This window comes from Pezoporus occidentalis, unplaced genomic scaffold (genome assembly GCF_034315485.1).
Source record: "Pezoporus occidentalis ecotype Australia unplaced genomic scaffold, CSIRO_AGI_Poc_V1 ctg1, whole genome shotgun sequence".
Lineage (NCBI taxonomy): Eukaryota > Metazoa > Chordata > Aves > Psittaciformes > Psittacidae > Pezoporus > Pezoporus occidentalis.
Genome location: NW_026912778.1, coordinates 18,028,926 through 18,051,622, shown reverse-complemented (window position 1 = coordinate 18,051,622; position 22,697 = coordinate 18,028,926). Strand labels below are relative to the sequence as shown.

General features: G+C 40.2%; 1 protein-coding gene across 5 annotated transcripts in view; it reads left to right on the top strand.

The window, feature by feature from the left end:
* Positions 1–18,574, top strand: part of GABRB1 (gamma-aminobutyric acid type A receptor subunit beta1) — a 126,667-nt gene extending 108,093 nt beyond the window's left edge. Inside the window, exons 6-10 of one of the 5 annotated variants that reach the window (XR_009962572.1) lie at positions 9,180–9,317; positions 9,422–9,574; positions 10,866–11,116; positions 12,140–13,276; positions 18,210–18,341. Coding sequence is in view for 2 of the 5 variants with exons in the window: in XM_062607644.1 (XP_062463628.1) it covers positions 9,180–9,317; positions 9,422–9,574; positions 10,866–11,116; positions 18,210–18,557 (890 nt within the window). In the remaining 3 variants the exon portion in view is untranslated. Of the gene's footprint in view, positions 1–9,179; positions 9,318–9,421; positions 9,575–10,865; positions 11,117–12,139; positions 13,629–18,209 lie in introns of those variants that run through there. The other 4 variants (XR_009962568.1, XR_009962569.1, XM_062607644.1 and 1 more) reach the window with 4 other exon arrangements.
* Positions 18,575–22,697: the final 4,123 nt, after the last annotated feature.

Below are 22,697 nucleotides of genomic sequence, written 5' to 3'. Positions count from 1 at the left end.
ACAGGCTGCAGTACAAACCAGATGGACCTGGATTTCAAACGCCTTTTTCACCAAGTACAACAGCTGCATCTAAAACTGGGGGAGTCTGCCTGGCAACAAAATGAGAGCACTTAACGAGTAGATCTTAATTAGTGAAGTGAAATAAGTGCTCAAGGGCAAAATGTGTTTACAATACGAGCAGACAAAACTATGTACCATGCAATATTGACTGAACTAAATTAACTGAATGCTAAGCAGCTGGACCTCTGTGGCTGATGTTTACATAATGTGCTTATAAATAGTGTTGTTATCTTTTTAACTTTGTAAAGCAACTCAAGTCAGAAAAAACATTGAGGACTATGTCTCAGACTGGGATAGCCATCTATTGTACAGCACCTCCAGATGAAAAAGAAGGAAGGGGAAACTGAGGAGTGAAAAGAGTGATTTTCATCAGACTTATAAACTCTACATAAGATGTGGTCCCAACAGCACTGCAAGCAAGTTACCTTGGTCTGGATCATGTGAAGGTGCGGAAGTCCTTTAAGTTAGCAAAGGAAGTAAGGGACTGCAACACTGGGCTTCCAGTAGAGATCAGGTCTTGACACACAGAGGTCTCTTATTCTGAGCCAGCCACTCCCAGACTGTGCTGCCAGGACTGGAATAGAAACAGTTTGTGGTCTGCATTTTGCTGCCCCTGAAAATTGATGCTTTCCTCTCCTCATCAAAACAGAGGGGAATGAAGGTTAGAAGAGTGGAGGGGGAAAGCAACCAAACCTCACCAGAAGGGGTCAGGAGCTTTGGTTGAACTTTGTGCAGACTGAGGTACAGCAGGTATTCAGTGTAAGTGTCCATTCAGAAGGAGGAGAAAGGAAGGAGAAAGCTCAAAACAGATTCAGAAAAAGGGCATTTCAGAATGAAAGCAAGAGCAGATTGAGGTTCCTCACACTTGCTACTGAAAAGAAACAACCCCCTGTTCCCAGCTCTGAATTCTCAAGGACAGTCTAGTACCAGCAACCAGAGAACCTGGATGTAAGGCAAGGAGCTATTGGGGTTAATCTTCTCATGCATAGCCTCTGCCCTGAGCGATGTTGACTAGTCTTTAGACAAAATCATGATGGTGTGACTTCAGAACTTTCCTGGTTTTAACCCCAGAAGAGAAGGGGATTCAAGCAAGGAAGCCAGAAATATAGAAGCAGTTCAACAAACAGATTCTCAGCAGTTGCAACTGAAGTAACTAAAGTACCATTTTAAAACTTCATACTTCAGAGCCACTCAAATTAGATAATGAGAAACTAGCTGCAGGTCTGTAGAAATTGATGTATAATGGCTGTACTCATCAGGGCTGGTCTGTTAATAGCAGCTTTGCATCTTGTATACATGTTCCAATTACGCAAGAATCTAGTTTACACAAGAAGACACCAGTCAGGAGCACATCCTCAACACTTGATTTGTTAAAACTTTTTAAAAGCAGAGAGAATTTTGACAGAACAGGTCATGAAAATGTCTCACGTCCAAAGTTAAATCACTGGCACTGCTCACCACTGAGTTGCTATGGCCAGGTTGCTTAGTACTGCACAAAATACGTGGGTATGAACAAGGTTTTCTAATCCCAATTTAATTTACATGAATTACATAAAGCTGAGTAGAGTCAGAGGCTCTCAACATCAGGCTAAAAATCATCACTCCAATGATGAAATAAAAATATGAGTTGTAAAGGTGAAAGACATGAGATGGCATATCAGGCTGCAGTGGAGTGTGTCATACCCTTTACTGCTGTACTGTCTCAGAACAAACATCTATCTCACCCATCATCTTGTCTCTCACAGTGACCAGAAGCACATATCTATGAAACCAGAACAAAGCATAAGATTTACATGCTGCTATTTCTCCAGTATACTCCTCCAATAAGCGTTCTGCACTTTGCTACCTCAAGTCAGAAATTGTATCACTATGTTTAATAACCTGGATAAATTTTTATTCTGTGAATATAAGATTCTACATACACAGATTTATGCTTCTGAGCAAGCAAAACATTCTGACACATCACCTTGTGCAATGAGCTCTGCAGTTTATCTGTACATTGTATTCCCTTTTATTTCTTTCAAACCAGCCACTAGACGTACAATTTGTTACCTCCATGGTCTGGAAGCATGAGGGATTGTGAATGAATCATGTCCTGTTCAAGCTCACCATGGTAACTTAGGATCTTAGAGACTTTTATCATAACATCCCCTCAGCCACCTTACCTCCAGACTGAAGAATCCTGACTCAATCAGTCCTTCCTTCAATGGAAGAAAATCTATCCTTAATCCTTTATCTCTGTGGCTGTTCTATGTAGCCTACTCAATATGGCTATTTTGGGGAAAGAAAGAAAACTGCATATAAAAGTCAAGAAATAGCTGTTAGTTGTAGAGCATATGAAAATGCAAACAAATAATTTTGCATTTGCTTTCCTTTCCTTTCTTAATAATTCTTTGGTTTGGGTTTTTTTCCCTAGCTAACAAGAATGAAACTCTGACTACTGAAGAAGAAAAAAATTAAAATATCAGTATGCTTTATAAGAGCTACTCTTGCACATGAAAGCTATACAAGATAAAATATATTAATGTGTATTTCTGATTGTGCACTGTGTTATATCTATTTTAGGCTCATTAGGCCCTTTGACATTGCTGGCATAATCCAGTGGAAAGAGAAATAAACCAGCAAGGCATTTTCAGTACAAGTCTGACTACTTATCCACAAACCTTTCAACATTTCCATCCATTGAGACTACAGTGATACTGAGAAGTCCTGCTGTGTTAGTCGTTAAAGAGATATTAAGCAAAACAAAACAACTCCTTTCCCAAAAGACTTTCAACCTTCTATCAAGTCTCACTGGCAAATGAGATTTAAAAAGTTAAAGGGGCAAAAAATGATAACAATGATAACAGGTAACAATGCACCAATATTAAAGGTATTTGCACAGTAAGGCAAAGCTTGTTCACTCTCTAAACAAGATTAGTATGTTGCAAGAGTGACTTTATGCTGTAATAACATTTATTTTCTGCTTCTAATGGATAGGAAATGATGTCTCCAAATGGGATGAAACAGATTGCCCCATATGTTAATTTTGGTTTTATTTAAGAAACCTTCTTAAGTAACTGACAACTTGTAGTACTCCAGCAGTCTAACCAAGTCGTCATTTCGGTCAGTATTGTTTAGGCTAATTCTGACTCATCCCCAGTTACAATTTGCCATCTGCCTATAGAAAGTATTTCTCAGCTGAAAACAAAAGTAATTTAGAAAAACAAACACCCACTCAAACACGGGAGGCAGGGAGTCTTTTCAAGCAATTCTGTCACCTTAATGTTAACTAGTGACATCGCTTTCCAAAACATCTCCAGATCTGCTGTGCCCCACTCACATGTTGGGTTTAAGTTGAGATAGTGCTATAGATTTACCACTGTGTGGACCCCCTAGGTGGTGTGCAGGGGAAATGCTTTAGGTTCCTGTTTGAATACAGCCGTAGGAATGATAACTGTGTGAAACAAGAAAAATGATATTGCAAGAATATACATAGCAATGAAGAGTAAGTTGTTAGGAAAGCGATGATCCAGTAGTAATGGAAAAGGCTGGGTTCTAGCCTCATGTGGAAAAGGTTGGCTTCTAGCCTCATGTCCTTCCACAAGGCCAAATGATTTGGGGCACACACAGTGGAAATATTCTTTTCAAATGCCCTATTTACACCCAGATCCCTAAGGCAGAGACCCTGTTACTGGGTGTTTTAGAGCTGCCTACCCTGGAGAATCAGAAGGAAAATGGGGCTTCATTTGGACCTCTCTGTGGAATTTGGTAACAGTGGTAGAACCATGAATTTTCTTGTTAAGTGAATGTAATACAGATCTTTATTTATCCCAGAGGTGTTTGAGATGGTGAGTGCTGAAGTGAAAAAGAAAACAGCCTGGTGACATTAACATCTAATGCACTGTTAACCTCAGCTATAGCACAATGTCAGCAACATTTCTAAAATATCTTTTTTCTGGGAACAGCAAGATTTGTACATAACCTATTCCTTGCCATGCTTGAATCTAGTTACTTTATAAATCTGTGGTATTTCTGCATGTGTTCTCACTTAAACTCCCAGCTGCTGGTCTAGAAGGAAAAGAAAAAAAGAAGTGTTGGCACATCAAGGGCTGTATTATCATTTCTAGACATTATTTTCTCAGAAGTTTAATATCTCATGCTGTGCAATTAAACTTCTTTTAGAATCATAGAATCAACTAGGTTGGAAAAGACCTTTAAGATCAAGTGCTTTTTTACTCCAGGACTGCCAAGACCACCACAAGACCGTATCACTGAGGGCCTTATCTACACAGTTTCTTAACACTTTCAGGGATGGTGATTCCACCACTTCCCTGGGCAGCCTCTTCCAATACCTGATCACCCTCTGGTGAAGAAATTTTCCCTAATGTCCAATCTACCCCCCCCGGTGCAGCTTGAGGCCATTTTCTGCTGTGCTATTGCTTGTTACTTGGGAGAAGAGACCAACTCCACCTCACTACAACCTCCTGTCAGGTAGTTGTAGAGAGCGGTAAGGTCCCCCCTGAGCTTTCTTTTCTCCAGAGTAAACAACCCCAGTTTCCTCAGCTGTTCCTTACCGGGCTTGTGCTCCACACCCTTCAACAGCTCCCTTGCCCTTTTCTGGACCCGCTCTAGCCCCTCAATGTCCCTCTTATAGGGAGAGGCCCAGAACTGAACACAGGATTCAAGACATGGCCTCACCGGTGCCCAGTACAGGGGGATGATCACTGCCCTGGCCCTGCTGGCCACGCTATTGCTGATACAGGCCAGCATGCCATTGGCCTTCTTGGCTGCCTGGGCACAAGTTGGCTCATGTTCAGCAGCCGTCAATCAGCACCCCCAGGTCCTTCTCTGCTGAGCAGCTTTCCAGCCGCTCTTCTCAAGCCTGGAGCGCTGTATGGGGTTGTTGGGGCCCAAATGCAGGACCCAGCACTTTGCCTCATTGAACCTCATATCGCTGGCCACAGCCCAGGGTTCTGAAGATGGAAAATAATATACCAAGCAAACAATGGCTTAAACAGATCAAATAATTTTCATGGGACCATTATTATTATATATTATTATTATAATTAATAAATAATAATAATAATAATAAATTACTTATTATTTAGGCCAACAAAATCACATGCAGAAATCCTGGGAAATTTTTTTTTATTAAAGTGAGCTAGCCTGCTAGGGATGCCAGCCCAGCAACCAGGCCACGTTTGCTCCAGAAGTATTGAGCATTTAATAATCCCAATGCACCCTCTGCATGAAGCCCAGCTATTAAACTGCCGCTTACACCGAGGGGCTCCGCTCCCACCACCTCGAACCCCGGCTCTCCGCTAACAGGTGCTAGTCGCTGTCCTGCCCAGGCTCTGCGGGAGGCGGACCCCCCACCCGTCGAGGTGGCACGTGTAGGGCCGGGAGAGCCCCGCGCCGAGGCCCCAAAAGGGGGGCGGGCAGCACCCGGGCCAGGTCCGGCGGCGGAGCGCGGGGGCCCCCCGGTGGCCGTCGAGGGTGAGGACAGTGACAGGCGGGGCTGGGGAGGTCTAGCGCCTCTCCCCGAGCTCCCTCGGAGCCGCCGGTGTGGTCCTTGGGAGCGGCGCCGGAGCTCGGCCCCCGCTCGGAGAGGCTGTTTTCAGGGAACGGGGATAACTGAATCACATAAACTCACGTTGTTAAATCAGTTAAATGTTATTAGCGGAAATCATTCTAGACTTCGCAGCTGAAGTTGTGACCATTCCTGACAGCTGTTATGAACATTATTGGAGTATTTCAGGTTCCCAATATCCGACTTCTGTGAAATCTGTGTTCAGACATCACCACCCAGCTGCAAGTACTGATACCTCTGTCACAACAGCAAAAACATTCCCTCAAACCAGTGACATGGATATGTATGTAGATGGAAACGGATCACATGGAAAAAAAGCTGTTGAGGGAATACCTGGTCAGTGCACATAAGTCCAGGCAACGAATCAGCATATTAGCACTGGCCACTGCACAGACCAGACTCACTTTCTCTATCACTGAAATAGCTTTCTTCCATTGTATATGTTAAGGCATGTGCTGCCAGAAACAGGTTTATCATTGCCTGCTCGCCAGAAGCTAGTGCCGCTCCACCCTGAATGCGTCTTCATTTATATCACTGTCACTCCTCACTTGAAGTCACTGTTCACCTCAAATAGGAGTGATCTGCCCTCTGCTAACTCTGTGCAGAGCTGAGATCAGTCCCAGTCTTTAAATTGCAGCCACTGCCTTCCTCTCAAGTGTGCTAGTTTGGAAAGCAAAAGGCAATGTCAACACCTTTGGAACAGGAGGGCCTCCAAGCCCTGCACCTGTAAGTCACCGTCAGATGTGAGACCAACACCTCTCACACACAACTACAGCAATGTGCAAAGCACATAACGGAGGGCATCACACAACAAAAATGATATGCCAGCAGGAAACGGACTGCCTGGGGAGAGTTTACACCTTGTTAGTGTCTGGCAGAGTTATTACAATGACTGTCAAGGAACTCGTGATTGTACTGAAGTTCTCTCTGTACAAAATCACAGGAAGATATTCCATCTCAATTACTCTTCTAAAAAGAGAGCTAATAAAGTGAATGCTCCTGATTGATTGAAAAACATCACTATCCCTTCCTCACCATTTCCCCCCAGCTTTAACTGGGGTAAATTCAAATAACAAATCAGCATATTAGAAAGAATGGTAGCTCACGCTAGTTCTATTTCTGTTGCATTTGGAAGTTTTTTTTTAAACTTGTAAAGGTTAAAGGCATGGCCTGCCAGCCATGATAGCTTGTCATCAGCTGAAATCATCCATTGCTTTTGATCAAGTGACTTTAGAACCTTGTAGCTCTGTTTTTCATTTAGTAGCCAAAGTCATAGAAGCTTTTCCAAGACTAGTGAAAAGTACATTTGCCTACATTACAAAACTCCCATAATTAGCTTTTGTGAGGGCCCAGCATGACCACACACTGCACCAATCACATGCTGCAATCGTTCTGCAGGAAGTTGTGCCTGTTTTCCCTCTGAAATCTGCCCTGTGATATCCCAGGTGTTTATCTGGTATCACTGTGGTTTTAACAACTAAATCTACAATTATTCACCTTTGGGGAAGGGAATTTTATCTGCAATAAGGTGCCCAAACCACTCCCTCTTTCATCAAGAAGGCAGAGGGACTGCAGAGTGGCTGGCAGGGGCTGCCTGAAGAGACAGCAAATAAAGTCAGTATCTGCAAGCCAACACAGCAAGTATCTGTGCAGCATCTAGTTAGTGCTGCACCTTTGTTATTCTAAAGATAAAATAGCCATGAGTGTTACCTCACGTAGAGATTATCTGTGTGCCTACACATAATCAATACCATTTCCGTATGACAGTTTACCACTTCCTATGGTTTGATCTATCTTTTTAGAAAGAGAAAAGATTCAAGAGAGATGTTTTATAATACAGATTTGAAAAAAATGAAGTTAACACTTCCCTGACAATCTTACTCTTGTCCCTTTAAACAGCCTTAGCAGTCTTCATTCTTCCTTCGATCATTCTGCATTACACCCTACATGTTGGCCCCTGTGGTTTGTCCATGATGCCTTTAAAGCAGCTGCTGAAATCCCACTGCCAAACAGATACCTTGACCTTTTGCAGTGAAAAGCTTTTGGCTTCTACCTGGAAGGAATGAAAACCAGCCATGCAGAGAGCCCTGTGTGACAGCCTTGGGATGGTTCATTTCAAACAAACCAGCATACGTATCGGGAAGCACAGTTTTAAGCAAACAGTAGTGATCCATATTAAACAGGCTACTGTGGTTTTAGGAGCAATTCTGATAGTTAGCAAACCATGGCACTGAGCAGCTCACAAATAAGCTATGTGAACAGTTAAACTTGTGCAGCCCATCACTGTGTGTTTGCATCAAAGGATAGCTGTTCAATAACTGTAGACTTTCCAAGCAGTCCCTTGAGCCTGGCAGCAAGTTTTAAAAGCTTCTCTGATTGTCACCAGGAAAACCATGTACCTGTTCTGCATGTGGTCAGCCTTCCAGAGTTGGGTTGTTACCAGGCATTACCACAGGCAAAGACACCTCGAGACTCATTTCCCTTCCTAGAAAGAGCATTATTGGTGTATATGAAAGAATAAGTTCTTAACTCTATAGAAGCTTCTGATGGTTGGTTCAGCTGGCAAAACTACCGCCAAGTTTTTTAAAGCTTTTGGGTTCAAACAAGTTATTTGATCTGTGTTATACGATTTAAACTTGAATAAATCTAACACCTGAAGGAAAAGTCTAAAAATAGATAAGATGCTGTTCTCTCATTTGGTAGATAACTGGAGAAGGTAGTAAAATGCAATATATTTGAATCAGTTTAAATATTAGTTCAAAAGCATTATCAGTTGTGAGGTGGTTTTTTTGAAACTCATTCATTCTTGAGTTTAATCTAAGTTTTCAAAAGTGGTAACACTAATGTTAACACGGCCAGTGGTAGAATGGGAAAATAATTTTTAATTACATGATAATTATGATATATGACAATAAAATTATAAATGTCACTGATAAAAGGAAAAAGAAAGGTGCTAGTTTTGAAGTCAGTAAGAAATAGTTCTGTAATAACAGAAGATCAGTGATGCCACAGTCTAATTAAAAAATAAAATGTCGCATGAATATCAAAGGGACATCTACAGCTCTGACAGACATTGTCAGGTATTAGTACAGGCACCTGAGTTCTTCTAGAATCATCGTTGTCTCCACTGGCTCCAAACTCTGTATTTTGTCACAGTGTTCATAGGAAATCAAATGCAAAGCTGGGAACTGAACCTAGTTTTACTGTCAGAGCTCCTCCTAGAGACTTTAAAAGTTTTGATGTTCTACCAGTTTGTTGGCAAACTGAGCAACTCAAGCCTGAATGAAAAGTAGTAGTATTAGAGCTACCTAAAAATTGACTTTTAATCTTATATTCTGTCCTTGTTTTCTGTCTTCTCCTTTTCCACACCTAGAAGCTTCCCCTGAGTACAGAGGAGGCTATGTGGTTTCTGTACAACAGAAATGTCACAAAACAGGAGGCTGAATTCCTGATTAACAGCAGCTCCTTCCAACTTTAACCACAACTATTTAAGCCAAGTAATAAAACAAAAAGAAGAATCAATAATCCAATCATGCCTCTGTTGCAGATGGATACACTACTGATGATATTGAATTTTACTGGAATGGAGGAGAGTCAGCAGTAACAGGAGTTGATAACATTGAACTCCCACAATTTTCTATCATTGATTACAAGATGGTATCAAAGAGAGTGGAATTTACAACAGGTGAGAACTGGCTAGTTAAAAAAGCTTCCCCCTCTTCCCCAGCCCAGAAATATCAGTGTCTAACTATCTTAGGCACTAGTCATTACATGACTTCTTTCTTTCAGGAGCATATCCTCGATTATCACTGAGCTTCCGGCTTAAAAGGAACATTGGATACTTCATTTTGCAAACCTATATGCCTTCCACACTCATTACAATTCTTTCGTGGGTGTCTTTTTGGATCAATTATGATGCCTCTGCAGCCAGAGTTGCCCTAGGTAATTTCAAAATCACTGAACTACATAGATTCACTTTGTCTTTGAATACAGTAGCACCAAATCCAGACAGCTGATAGCAGCAGCATTAATTGTGATCTTAGACATGCAGCACAGGGCTCTTCATTGTCAGGAAGGTGTCACCTTGCCTACATCTGAAGTTCTTGCTCTGCAGTTAGGATGGGATCCTGACTGATTTCCAATTGCCATGATGGTCTTCAGATCAGGCCAAAAGTATCTTGCTTTCAAACTGAAGCATAAAGGTCTAATTCAGGTATTTATGCCGTGATGCATCAACATTTCATTGATGTTAGAAAACATCCTTTCAGGCCAAATATGTGGCTGGAATGAATAGACAAGATCCTACTGAAGTGAGTGGAGATACACCATCTTACAACAAATAAGCCTGGTTTACCTGCATAGTTGTTTTTTTCCCGTACCATGTTTCTTCCAAGTTTCCTTAATAACCAAGATCTTAGAATCATAAAATCATAGAATCATAGAATAGTTAGGGTTGGAAAGGACCTGTCATTATCTGCACTGTAAGGAAGCTTTTCAAATGATAATGCCAGAAAGCTATTTTGTCCCACCTCTATTTCCACCTCTCTGTAAATTCAACTCATTACACCTGTGCCTACAGCTATTATATAGATGCACTAATGATGTAGAAAGAATCATGCAATGGTGGATAACACAGTGATATGGAAATTATTTACTTTACTTGAAAGCACCTCTTTAACAGGAAGAGCTGCTTTGATACAAGCATATGCATCACTTTCTCTTCATCAAAGACCATCACTTTATTATAAAGCTTCCCTTTCTCCTTTCAATCCTCTGTTTGCAGTCAAAGGCTAGATACTTATTCAAGTTCCCCAGAGCAATGCAAGCCACCCTATGGGGTCAAGCAGGGCTATTGCTTTAAGTAAAGTCAGAAGCATTTCCTCACATAGACAGAACAGCGATCAACTCTTTGCTATTCAGGTCAGCTAATATGACATTCCCTAGCACATTTATTGTAAAAATTAAGGCAAGATGTACCAAGATAGCTTGGGTTTTTGAAGGCTATTTCATTCACTCTTTACTGCATGGAAATCCAAAGAAGGTGATATTAGCAGGCGTGAAAGGATATCTTCATTTCCAGTCTTGCAAAACACATTCCCTTGGCTGTTTAGAATCTGATCACATAAGCCATAGAAGAGCATGAGAAGTGCACAGCAGGGGGCAATGCTGCCATTACACCTTTCATGCTCACTTCCCATTCTTGTTAGTCAATGTCTTTTTCCTCTTTTCACAGGAATCACAACTGTGCTGACCATGACCACCATCAGCACCCACCTCAGGGAGACCTTGCCAAAGATTCCCTACGTAAAGGCAATAGATATTTACCTGATGGGGTGCTTTGTGTTTGTGTTCCTGGCCTTGCTGGAATATGCCTTTGTAAACTACATATTCTTTGGGAAAGGACCTCAACGTCAAAAATACGCAGGAAGGAGAGCAGGACATGCTATAGGCAAGAAGAGCAGACTGGAAACAAGTAGAGGCCAGGTAAAATGTTTAAGCTAATTTTTCAAACATTATTTCTGCTGTGACAATGTTGATGTATATGATAGTAGAGATAGATGTAATTTAAACATGTGTGTGAAAGCATTTAAGATTGTCTAGGGAAAAACAACTTTTTAAGGAGATTACACCAACATATGGTTTATTCCATCTTCAACTGAAAACAGGGTAAGAAACTTCAGAAAATGCAAACGAATATTCAGAACAAGCATTTCTTTGCAGCATGGAAGAAATACAAGAAGTTAAATATTTACAATTGCAACTGTATACATCTTTGCTGTAGAAGGTGGTATAGAAGAAATGTTTATTATATAGTTCCTATTTACACACAGAAACTTCACCAAAAAATAGAAAACAAAGACAGATGCTGTTGCTTCAGTGAGTCTTGATTGAAGCCCACACCACTGAGCTTCCAGGAACATAAGGACGATGCTGCTAGGTTCTAACAGTTTTCACAGATGTCAGGATTTTTCCCTCAGGCTAAATTCAAGCAGGCCACAACTACCTCCAATTAAAAAGCAAGCCAGACAAACTCCAGGAAGTAATATTATGGACACTTTTTTAACTAGGAAAATTTACCAGTACATTACTGAGCACTTGCAAACTTCTATAAAATTGTTCCGTTTTTTTCCCAGTTTTTCAGAAATAAACACTTCCCTCAGGTGTATTTTGCCCAGTCTGACTCAGAGGAAAATACATCCCCTAATGAGCCCCAAATTTGCTTCTGTTCTCTGCTTTTCTTACAATACATTACATCCAAGTATGAATGAGATCTTACCCAGGCTGTCCTATAAACCCCTCTATTGTTGTGGCCTGAGGCAATAACATTTGGACAAAACTATATCGAACCTTGTGTTCAGCTTGAAGAACGAGACTGACACATAAAACCCTGACTAAAGGTAAGACTTCAGCTTGATGGATGTTTGCAATTTCACATACATGCCAGGAAGTGCATTTCAGAAACTCTGATATTTTATTAATTCTAGGGTTGTGTTCTTTGTGATCCAGCAACCACACAATTACAACCAAGCATCATTAACTGAGTCATCATGTCCTCAGTCTCACTGAACTCATGAGCCCATTAAAAGCCCTTTCCTGCATTCGCCTCCTGTCCCAGTGTGTAGGAGATCCTTTATTACAGTGGGTGCATGAATTCCGTTCAGGCTTGAAGCAGTCTCCAAGGTCCCACAGAGTATTGTCCTCCACAGAGCAGAGGAGATAAGCCACCCTGTTACGGGTTGTTGTGTGCAGACACTATCTATCCGTTTCTGTGGAAGTTAAGGAAGCAGAAAAAACAGCAAAACACGCAAACTCTAACCAGCCACCTCAACAGCTCTGGAGATAACCCAGCCTAGGTGAGAAGAAGCACAGCAAGGATTGATGATGAAGAGGGAAGCAACACTTCTTCAGAGGTCAGCCTTGGCTACCTGAAGCCCTAGTGCACAGAACTAAGGGTGAGAAAGTGTAAAGGATAAGATGCAGGTAAGCTCTTTTTCCTACACATTTGGAGACTTCTTTTAACTAAAAGAAAAGCCTTAACTCGTGACTAAAAGCTTCTGTCTAAATGCTACACTGACGAAGATTATGCTGAGACCAGTACTCAGAACGGGTTGGAAAGTATTTACAACCACACTTTAATTTTTCAGAGCACCACATTCACTCACCAGCATTTTTCTGACAGAAAACCGAAGGCATACACGCTTTGTAACAGGATTTGTAAGAGTTCACACTTCAGACTGAAATTCCATTCTGAGGCTGTGAATGTTTTAGGTGAACTGACTGCTTTTTGCCTGTGCAGTGCAAGTTTGTGATTTTAGATACACATATATATATATATACACATAGACACACACATGTGAATGGATATCAATGGATTTTGCTAGCCCACTGGAGATAACATTGATGTGGGACCCAGTCAGCATTCATTTTACTTAGCATGGAAGTGCAGATGTCCAACAGCTGTATTTCTATCTTCAGCAGGAAGAATGCACATGACCAGAGCAGTGGGACATGGTAAGGTTATGAGACCTCTAATGAAGCCAGCTCCCAGCCCCTTGCCTTCATGTTCTGAGAATTTCCACTGGTGGCATGATACTGCTACTGGAACACGGGAAAGATTTTTTTGAGCACAAAGGAAGTACAGCTGTAAGTATATACAGCTATAGGGTAACTTTTTCCTTTTACTATTGACCCATACTACTTATCCTTTCAGGGACCTCTAAGCAATAGAAGATATGTAACGGTGCTTCTCCTCCTTGTGCCAGGTGAAGATATTTCTTGTTGCCATCTGACATACATGACTAAAAGAATTCAAATTCCTTCGTCAGATTACAAAAGCCTGAGATGTGAGCAACACTCAGCAAACTAACTGTGATATTAACACAGTATAGAGAAGCCCAGGTGGAAAAGGAAACCATACTGCTGTTTCACATGTGGCTGTTCTTGCTCTACAGTCTGAAGAAGGTGGAAATAAAGCCTCTCCGGTTTCATAATTTATGCCATTTTAATTTTTAATATGCAGAAAAAAATTAGTTTGTAGTAAACAAGCTGTTTCTCTGAATAAAGCATAAAGACTGTTATATCTCCTTGTCCATTTTTCAAAGCTAGGTACCATGGAGGAAACTTAGCCAGCAAGAAAACATTTTGATAGTCTATGTATATAACTACTTCTGTTTCCCCAGACAATTACAATGTGAATAATCATTACACAGAAGATGTCTCTTCAGCATGAGAAAGAGAGAGGATGCAATCATAATGCCAGTAGGAAAGGGACTGAGCCATCAAGGGGTTCATAAATGGCAGCACAAGGCATGGTGTCTTCTTCCCTAGTTCTGCAGAGCATCACACCTTCCTTTCGACCTTTCGTGAACCACAAAACACCTGGAATGGAAAGCAGAGACCAGCCACTGGCTCCAAGGAAAATATGCAATCTTCCAGTATGGTGGCTACTACTGTTTTCTCCTATTGAAAGGAGAAAAAGGAATGAGCATATAATCACACAGCCAGCTCAACCTTCAAGTAAATCCACACCTGAATAAGTACACCTCTGCTGAACATAACCTGTTTCTTTGCAGATCAGATTGTGATAACACTACTGCATTTGTTCCAACAAGACAGCTTGTATGAGTAACATGGCCCTGAATCTTTCATATTAAAAGAGAGAAAGGATGTTTTTGTATTGAGACTAAAGAAAAGTTCTTAACCTTTTATCTCCCACTAGTAAACATTAAAAAAGTAGAAAGTAGGCAGGTAAAAACCCATTCTAGACAGCACTAAGTATTTGGGGCTCATCCTCTTGTCAAGGAATGCCAACATGATTTTACCCTAAAGCTGACTGACTACTTTTTATATGGTCAACACAGGACTGACCACTTTTTATATGGTCAACACGAGACTATTGGGTTAGGGTTATTTTATTACTTTAATTATTCTACACTTACAATATAATTTGATGCTCCTAATCAGGAATTGCATTTTCTAAGTAAACATGCAAGCCAGATTATTTTTACTTTTTATGATTTTTCCTGAGCATACATCAAAGCTTTTCCATCACTGATGAAGATTAATATCTGTGCTGATTTAGGCTTTAGGTAGGTTCACTGCAAATGAAGAATTAAAAATCTACAAACTCAATAGGGCTACAAACATCATTACAGGAAGCATCACCACATAAAAGCATCTGAAGAATATTTAAACTATGATAATTATAGCAGATGACTAGCATTTCAGCTTTAGATGCTTTAACATCCTCCTCACATATTCTTCATGGTATGTTCAACAGACAGGAAAAAAAAAAAGCAAAAACCAATTCTTCAGCTTTCTAAAATTTGAGGCAAAATTTATGCATTGTACAAACAAGGCAAAATATATACATACGTTCACATCTACCCACATTTATTCTCAGAATATCTGTTAAGCAAGAAATCCTGTTTTCATCTGAGCAATGGTCAGTTCATGTAATAAAATTTAGGGCATCCCAGTTAAAGAACAATAAGGTGATATTTGAAAGAATAAACGCATTGTACCTGAGTAAGGAAAAAATATTCTGGATTTGATGTGACCCATCTTTCCTACCTATAAGCAGGACTGAGACACCCTACTCCCAAGCAGACAACCAGCTAGGGGGCCAGAAAATGAGTAGGCAGAGTCTTGTCTCTTTCATTCCCATTTTTTTGACATGCCATCCAACACAAATGTGTCAAAGACTGTGTAGAACTGCAGTACATTTCTGATGTGGGGAAAGAGCCTCATCACTGTGACATGGAGAGGAATGAGTTAAAGCCTACTGGCTGTTTCTGATGCACAGAACCAACAGCAAGACCCAGGTAACCTCATATTAAGTAAGGGCAGAAAGATTTTAAGACATCAAATTTACAGCTTTTACTGTGTGCATATTTGCTGTTATTTCATTCTAGTGTTAACATAAAAAAAACTAGTAACAAATCTCTTTTGTGTATCCCTTAACAATTTGTACTTTTTCCAGATTCCAGACATGGGAACCATTAGAATTCCTATGCTTCAGTAACAAAACCTCAGCTGCACAAGTTTTAAGAATATTTTGGAGTGAACCTCAATAAATTCTGAAAGGGTTTTTAATAATGCGGGAAATTAACTATTAGTCCAGTTTCATGTTGCAGAAGCAGAGAATTTGACCCAGGTACATAAGAAGAGCCTTTATATTTTTCCTGGCTACTTTATTCAAGATCAGTGTAAGGCTCTTTGCTCTGAATCACAATGACTGCAATTCACAGACTGGATTGCTTCATGATGTATACAAATCATCCTGCCTAAAATGATTTAAATAAAACTCATTCTAAAATATATCAGGTTCATTTGTAAGACTTAAAGTGGGAATTCATACACTGCTTGGCTTATAATAAACTGTCAGGGCATATTAGTTTAAGAAACATCCATTTAGATTATAGGCAGTTATGAGTTGTCTTCACAAAAGAGAAGCCATAATAACAGTTTAATGATGCTTGCACTGCTGTTACTACTATTATATCACTAAAGTCAATTAGATTAAACATTAGGTTATATAATCAAAGACAGCTCAAAGAGCTGGGGGAAAAAAATGGGAAAATACTGAAAACCTATCAAAACTTCTGAGAATTAAAAAATATCTCATTTTACATGGAGATTGTTGCTTTTTCCACACAAAATGTCAGAACATGAGTAATGAACAGTTCCATAGTTATGGCAATCCTCTGGAGAGTAGGAAACCCTAGCTTAGATCTTCCTTCTGCTTAAATTTGAATATATTTTTTTCTCAAGTAAAGATTGCAAACACAATGCTGATTTATGACCAGCTGGCCTCTCTAACCCAGAATATGCAAGCTTTTCCTACCAAAACAGTGGTGGGAAAAGGGATGTCTCCACTGAATGTTTATCTCAACATAAACAGAACCAATTGCTAAACCAGACTAGTGCATTTTCTATCTGTGGTGATTTATTACCCCATTTAGAAGACCTTTTATTTTTGTCTCACAGTTCTCCTGTGTGGCTTTTGTACAAATAGCCCCTTCATTTCTTTGTTTTCAGTTAGTAAGTGCTCAGTTTGGCACAGTGTAAATACACCAGCAGTCATCACGCAACATTTTCTCCTTCCGGTAATGGGAAGGAACAACTTCCATGCTGCCAGGTGGAACCAAGGCTTCTCTGGCTTCCAGCTTTCCTCTGCAGTAATCCCCAAAGACTGGATTTCCCCATGTGCTCTGCTTGGAGTTTTTTCTTGAACATACTTCAGACCTGCTGTAGATTATTATATAATTTCCTAGCTCTGCTATGTCTTACTATAAATTTAAAGCTCAGTGTGAACAAAGTATTCCATATCACTTGTGCTTCACAAGACTATACATTGTCAGGAATTACTTTTTCCTTGGTATAAAGGCATTGCCAGACAGCCATGGCATAGACTGTAATATACTTAGTGTAGGTCCAACACCACAGTTTATAACAAACAGTTTTAATACTCAAGTCAAAGTCTTTGAAATTTCATTTAAAAGGTCTGTGTCCTAATGTGTATTTCCCTCATATGAGCTACAGTGGACATTTAAATATCTGGGAATTTGAAACATCTAGGAAGTCTCTATTGGAGAAATCAGGAGTCATTCTGGAAAGACACAAGACACTCTCTAAAAGAGGTTTTACTACAAACAAGAGAAAACTAAAGATGAGTGAAAAGTAAACACTTCGTAGTAATGTAGCTATTAATGGTTAATTACATTCATATGTGAAAAATGCAATGATATTCAAATATTATTTCTATACACAGATCATTGTTTGTACTGGACATGTATAGACTGGTTGCAGTTTTCAGTCCTTTGCTTAGGCATCTAAAACAGTGCCCCGACTGACTAACAGCACAAATAGAGTGATAAGAATATTTGAAACAACTGCTTCTGGTACCGACATACAAAAATGCACCTGAATATAAGATTTTATTGGGTAAAATGCATTATTCTATCTGCATATGGGCAAGTTAATGGTGTGCTGTTGCAAGTACTGATTTCCATCTCTGTAGTATAGCAAACTTCCAAAATTCATTATCATCAGAAGCATTTTACAATAACTGATAAAATGCACATGTACCTACATGCTCTTCATACAATGAACCCATTGTTACACAGCAGGTTTTGAAACTAACCTACAGCACTAAAACTGTATAGAACTATAAAATGGGAAGAGACAGCAACATTTAATTTTCACCTTTAGTATTTGAAAGCTTCAGGTCACCAGACATGAAAAATCAGTATTTCGTAAAGACCACGATCTAACTCAAAGATAAAATTAGAAAAGTCTTACTTTACAGGGGATGAGATAGCTAGCTGAATTAAAAGGTCCCAGTCCAAGGAACCAGGTCAGGATGGAAGGTACTTAGATGCTTAATAGCTAATGTCACACTAGTCAGGAAAGTGTGTTCAGTATCTTTTCACCTTTGCCAATGCTGTACAAGAAACAACTGTCACTACAGCCCCAGAAGCACCTCAGCAGTAGAACCAGAAGGTACCTGTCAGCCTGGGAAACACCTTAGGCTGACTGAGGAACTTGTCTAATTCACATTCCTTCCTTGACACAGGTTGATCCCCATGGAAGCATGCTTCTTAACCCACTTGAAATACGAAATGACATCAGCTGCTCAGACGTGTCCACGAGCCTCCGTGACATCCGCACCACCACGTACACATACGACAGTGCCAACCTGCAGTACAGAAGAGCCACTTCCATCAGAGACCTCTACAGTAGGAGTGCTCTGGATAGGCACAGGCTTCATAAGAAAGGACACTTAAGAAGGAGGGCATCCCAGATCAAAGTCAAAATCCCTGATTTGACTGATGTTAACTTGATAGACAAGTGGTCCAGAATGGTCTTTCCCATCACATTTATTCTTTTCAATGTTGTTTACTGGCTGTATTACGTACACTAATTTATGCAATAACATTACCACAGGCTACATAATTAGACTTGTCAGACTTGTTACTTTTCTTTCTCAACTTTATTAACCGAAGAACTGCAGCAGCCATTATGTTACACGCTCAAGGTAAGACCCAGCTATTGAATACTAGATTTAAGCTTTAAAAAACAAAATGAAAACAACCCACAACCCAAATCCAGCCATCCAGCCTCATCACATTAAGAATAGTATACATCTGTTCTTAAAGAGCATCTTCAGCCAAAGCACTATACCTCAACATTTACAAAGTGTCTGCACATCACCTTTGATCTTTCTGTACCCACTTTCATCTATTTAAGTGGATTAAAAATTGGTCCTACTATATTTCTTATCACATATTGGCAGCCCACAGCAGCATGCTTCCAAACAACACAGTAAAGCAACTCAAAGAAGTAGTTATGTCACAGTCTTTCAGCATTTAGTGCACAGAAATTTGAGGAAATAACTGTTTGAAGGATTATAACTGTTACATAATGCATCATTTCAAAGTTAATAGTTACATTGGGAAGAATTTCCATAGCATCTGAGAAGTATCACTCCAGGAGAAGTTAATATTTTCAGAGAGGCAGGGATCTTCAAAAGACAGAAAGAGCAGCACAGACAAATCTCAGAGTTTCCAACTAAGGAATCAGCTGATTGGATCTAACTGGAATTTTGTTATTTCCACAAAGTCGCTGAGTTGAAATTGAGGAGAACAATTGTGCCATCTGTAATTTTGTATGGAAAAGTAAAAACCAAATGTGTTCATTCCTAGAAGCAACTACTGAGGGATACCACAGACCAAGAGTGGCCACTTCTCCTGCAGCTGGCAACTGCAACACATTCTCCCAAAAGTTGGCAGATGTCTGGGAACAGACCTGAGATTTCTGCATACCATTTCCTACAGATTTCCTTACATTGCTGAGAAACAAAGAGATATGGCTCAGCCATATAGCATGCTGGTGATGCCAGGTGCACTGCTGTTGTGGAGCTGCCTCTCCCAACCCAACTGCTTATCACTTGACAACTCCGGCCAAGGAGCCACAGGCAAAGTATTAGCAAAGTTCACGCAACTGAAAATCAATAGGTCAGTCACTTCCTACCTGTATCAAATCCCTTTCTCTATTGCCAGGTTTTTCCTAATAGAGTTTACACTATGTTCCCTAACATAGCATTTTATTGAAGCGTAACTATTAACAGATTTTGTTTTGCATTGAAAGTGTTTCATACTTTTAGGAGAGTTTAGATATACAAGCCAACATATGTAAAAGCTGATTGTTATCAATACCAGCTAATACAGAAAGAAACATTGATGAGGACAACAGGCAGCATTACACAAAGTTATGAGTTAATAGGGAATACCGCCAAGTGATGTGGAAAGCTTCTTCATCAGTTCCTCATTGCCTGGTGGTAAGGTCAACAGATGACCTTATTCAGCTGACACTACAGCTTTTTAATCATAATGTAATAATAAATGAAACACTCCTACATGTTAATGTTCATCACATCCTTCAAGACCTAGACCTCCTAACAGATCAGGACCTGCCACCCCTGCCCTTTGCACACCAGACTTCTGCAGAAACAGTCTGGAATGATAAATCACCAGATAAGAAATGGTTTAAATCGCTCATTATAAGGTCCCTTCCAACCCTAACTATTCTATGATTACAAACAGTATAAGGCTGCAAACCAGCCATTTGACACTGCTAATCTAAGGGGGTCCTTGAGACTATCAGTTTTACTGTGGGCTCAAAAGTCCCAGTCTCATCCCAAGTTCCATGGAGAAGTGAAGCAGACTCCTAGCATCTGCACAGACATAGTTTTTAGTTTATGGATCATCCAACCACTTTGTTCACAAATGCTAGGCAGGTGGGCTAAAAGCACTTACCTTGTACCATTTCAAGCAAAAAAAAAAGAAAGAAAGAAAAAGAGGGGATATGGAGCAGGGAAAGGGCCATTAACAAACCTAGAGCAGCACAAATGCAAAATTCCACAAAGAACAGCATGCTCCAGAATTGCAGGGTCTACCCCTGTGCATCAACAGTTCTTCAACACATGCCACCGATACAAACCCCAGCCATGCTACCAGTTTTGAATGGCACACACCAAGCCCTGGCTGCATCAAGAGCTGGAAGCCATGATCTTGAGTGAGGAAAAAGCTGCCAGCTCTTGGCAGGAAGTTTTGCACCAGGGGCTAATAAGCCGACCACATAATGAAGTAAGAGAGCCCCTTAATGCAGGCCAGCAATACCTTAGCCCAGAGCCAGTATCTCCTGTATCCTGCTGAGCTCCTATCGCACACTTAACCACTAACTCTCATAAAGAAAATAGAATTTGGCATACAAGCTTACAAGGTGCATTGGATTGAAACTAAACCTGCTTTCAAAGCCTCAAAAGGGAATTAAAACCAAAACTTGTGAACAGGGTATATAATCATAACTAGCACATAATCCCTCTTTAAACTACTTTTAGAAAAAAAGCAGAAGAAAATGTTTCTCACTTGAGAGCAATAGCTTGGCAGCAAGGAAAAGGCAGTGGTTATTAGAGGCACAGAATGGAAAAACGTGTCTATTTATGTAGATTGCCATCCGGAGCTAGAAATTAGTGAGTACTAAAGAAACACAACCTCTTCCCATCAACATATTGGGAGTGATTTGGCTGGCTTTTAGCAAGAAAGGTGAACTACATAGTAATGCTAAGCTCTGTCACTGTTGTACTTTAGTAGTTAGTTTGCCTGCCCTTAGGAGCCAGACTTCATGATCAACACAAAGTCCTATTGCTAATTAGGTTTTTGCTAAACCTGCTTACAATCTGCATAGCTGCCTCATGCAATTTGCACTAGGGATCCTTCTTAGCTAGGTTTCCCAAGGATATGAGCTTCTACTGTTCTAGACTGCGTACAGTTGTCTCCCAATCCCTTGTCTCTCCAATCCCTTGGCAATTTCAACCCAAAGGTAACAGAATAGTAAGGATCTATGAGATGCTATATTCTTACAAGTTTCAACAAGGCAGCTAGCTGAGCAAAGGACAGAGCTCAGGTTAATCCAACTCTCCTGTGTGGCAGAAAGGGACTTGAACCCCAACCTCATTAGTCACAAAAAATAATATTTTAAATATCACAGAAATATTTCTCACAACATTCCTGTGCTTTATGCTACCACTGAACAGCACAGAAATTGCTACTTTGGAGTCACCTTGTTCACCCTTATACAAAATGTTTCAGCCCCTTGTACTGCAAGTGAAGGATTCCTTGAGATAAACAATGGGGAAAATCATCCAGGGCTGGTGCCACGTTCCACCAGATGCTTGTTTCCCATCACTGATGAACCTCTGTCCCTTCTCGTGAATTCCCATGTACTGAGGATACGTTCCTAAAATTGCCTTTAGTCAAAAAAAAGGGCTGTGTTTTAACCTGTTGTGTACAAAAATATTTTTAAATTGTTTCAGCAGTACAAAGCATAAAACCCCCATAGCTGTGATTGCACAAGTATATTTCTTCCTGTCCTCATGGGCAACCATCCTGTAGCCCAAAGAAGGCAGGAGATCACAGAATATTGAATTTCAGCATGTAATAATACCAAAATGCATATGCACAGGGTGAAAGAATTAAGAGACAAATGAGAAATATGGCATTTCTTAGAGGAAGAGCAGGTAACTTTGGTCTACTTATGGTCTTGGAGTGATCTCTAATTATATTGTCTGCTCCTTGGTGTGATTATTTCTTTATAACTTTGTAAGCAATTTTCAGTCTGCAAGTTTTATAAAAACATCACCTCTTGTCTTGTGCTGGTACCAATCTAAGAAATGGCCTGGTAGTCACACATTTTTATTCTTAGCAAACTACAATTGCATTTGTGTATCATTACCAACAAGGACCTAAACTAATTAAACGACAGCAGAAGCACATCACCTCTCCAGAGATGGTCTCTGATCAATAATGTCTTTTAACTCATCACTGGCTATCTGTAAAGTCTCCCACAAAAGTATAAAATACCAATCACACTGCCAAAAATGCTCAGAAAGACGGTTCCCTTGGTAGATGATGCATTCCAGTGAGAACATCAGCAACCTTGTTTGAGCCTGTGAACATACCAGTTTCCTTGTTCCCATCTCTGAATCATCATTTGCTGTTTT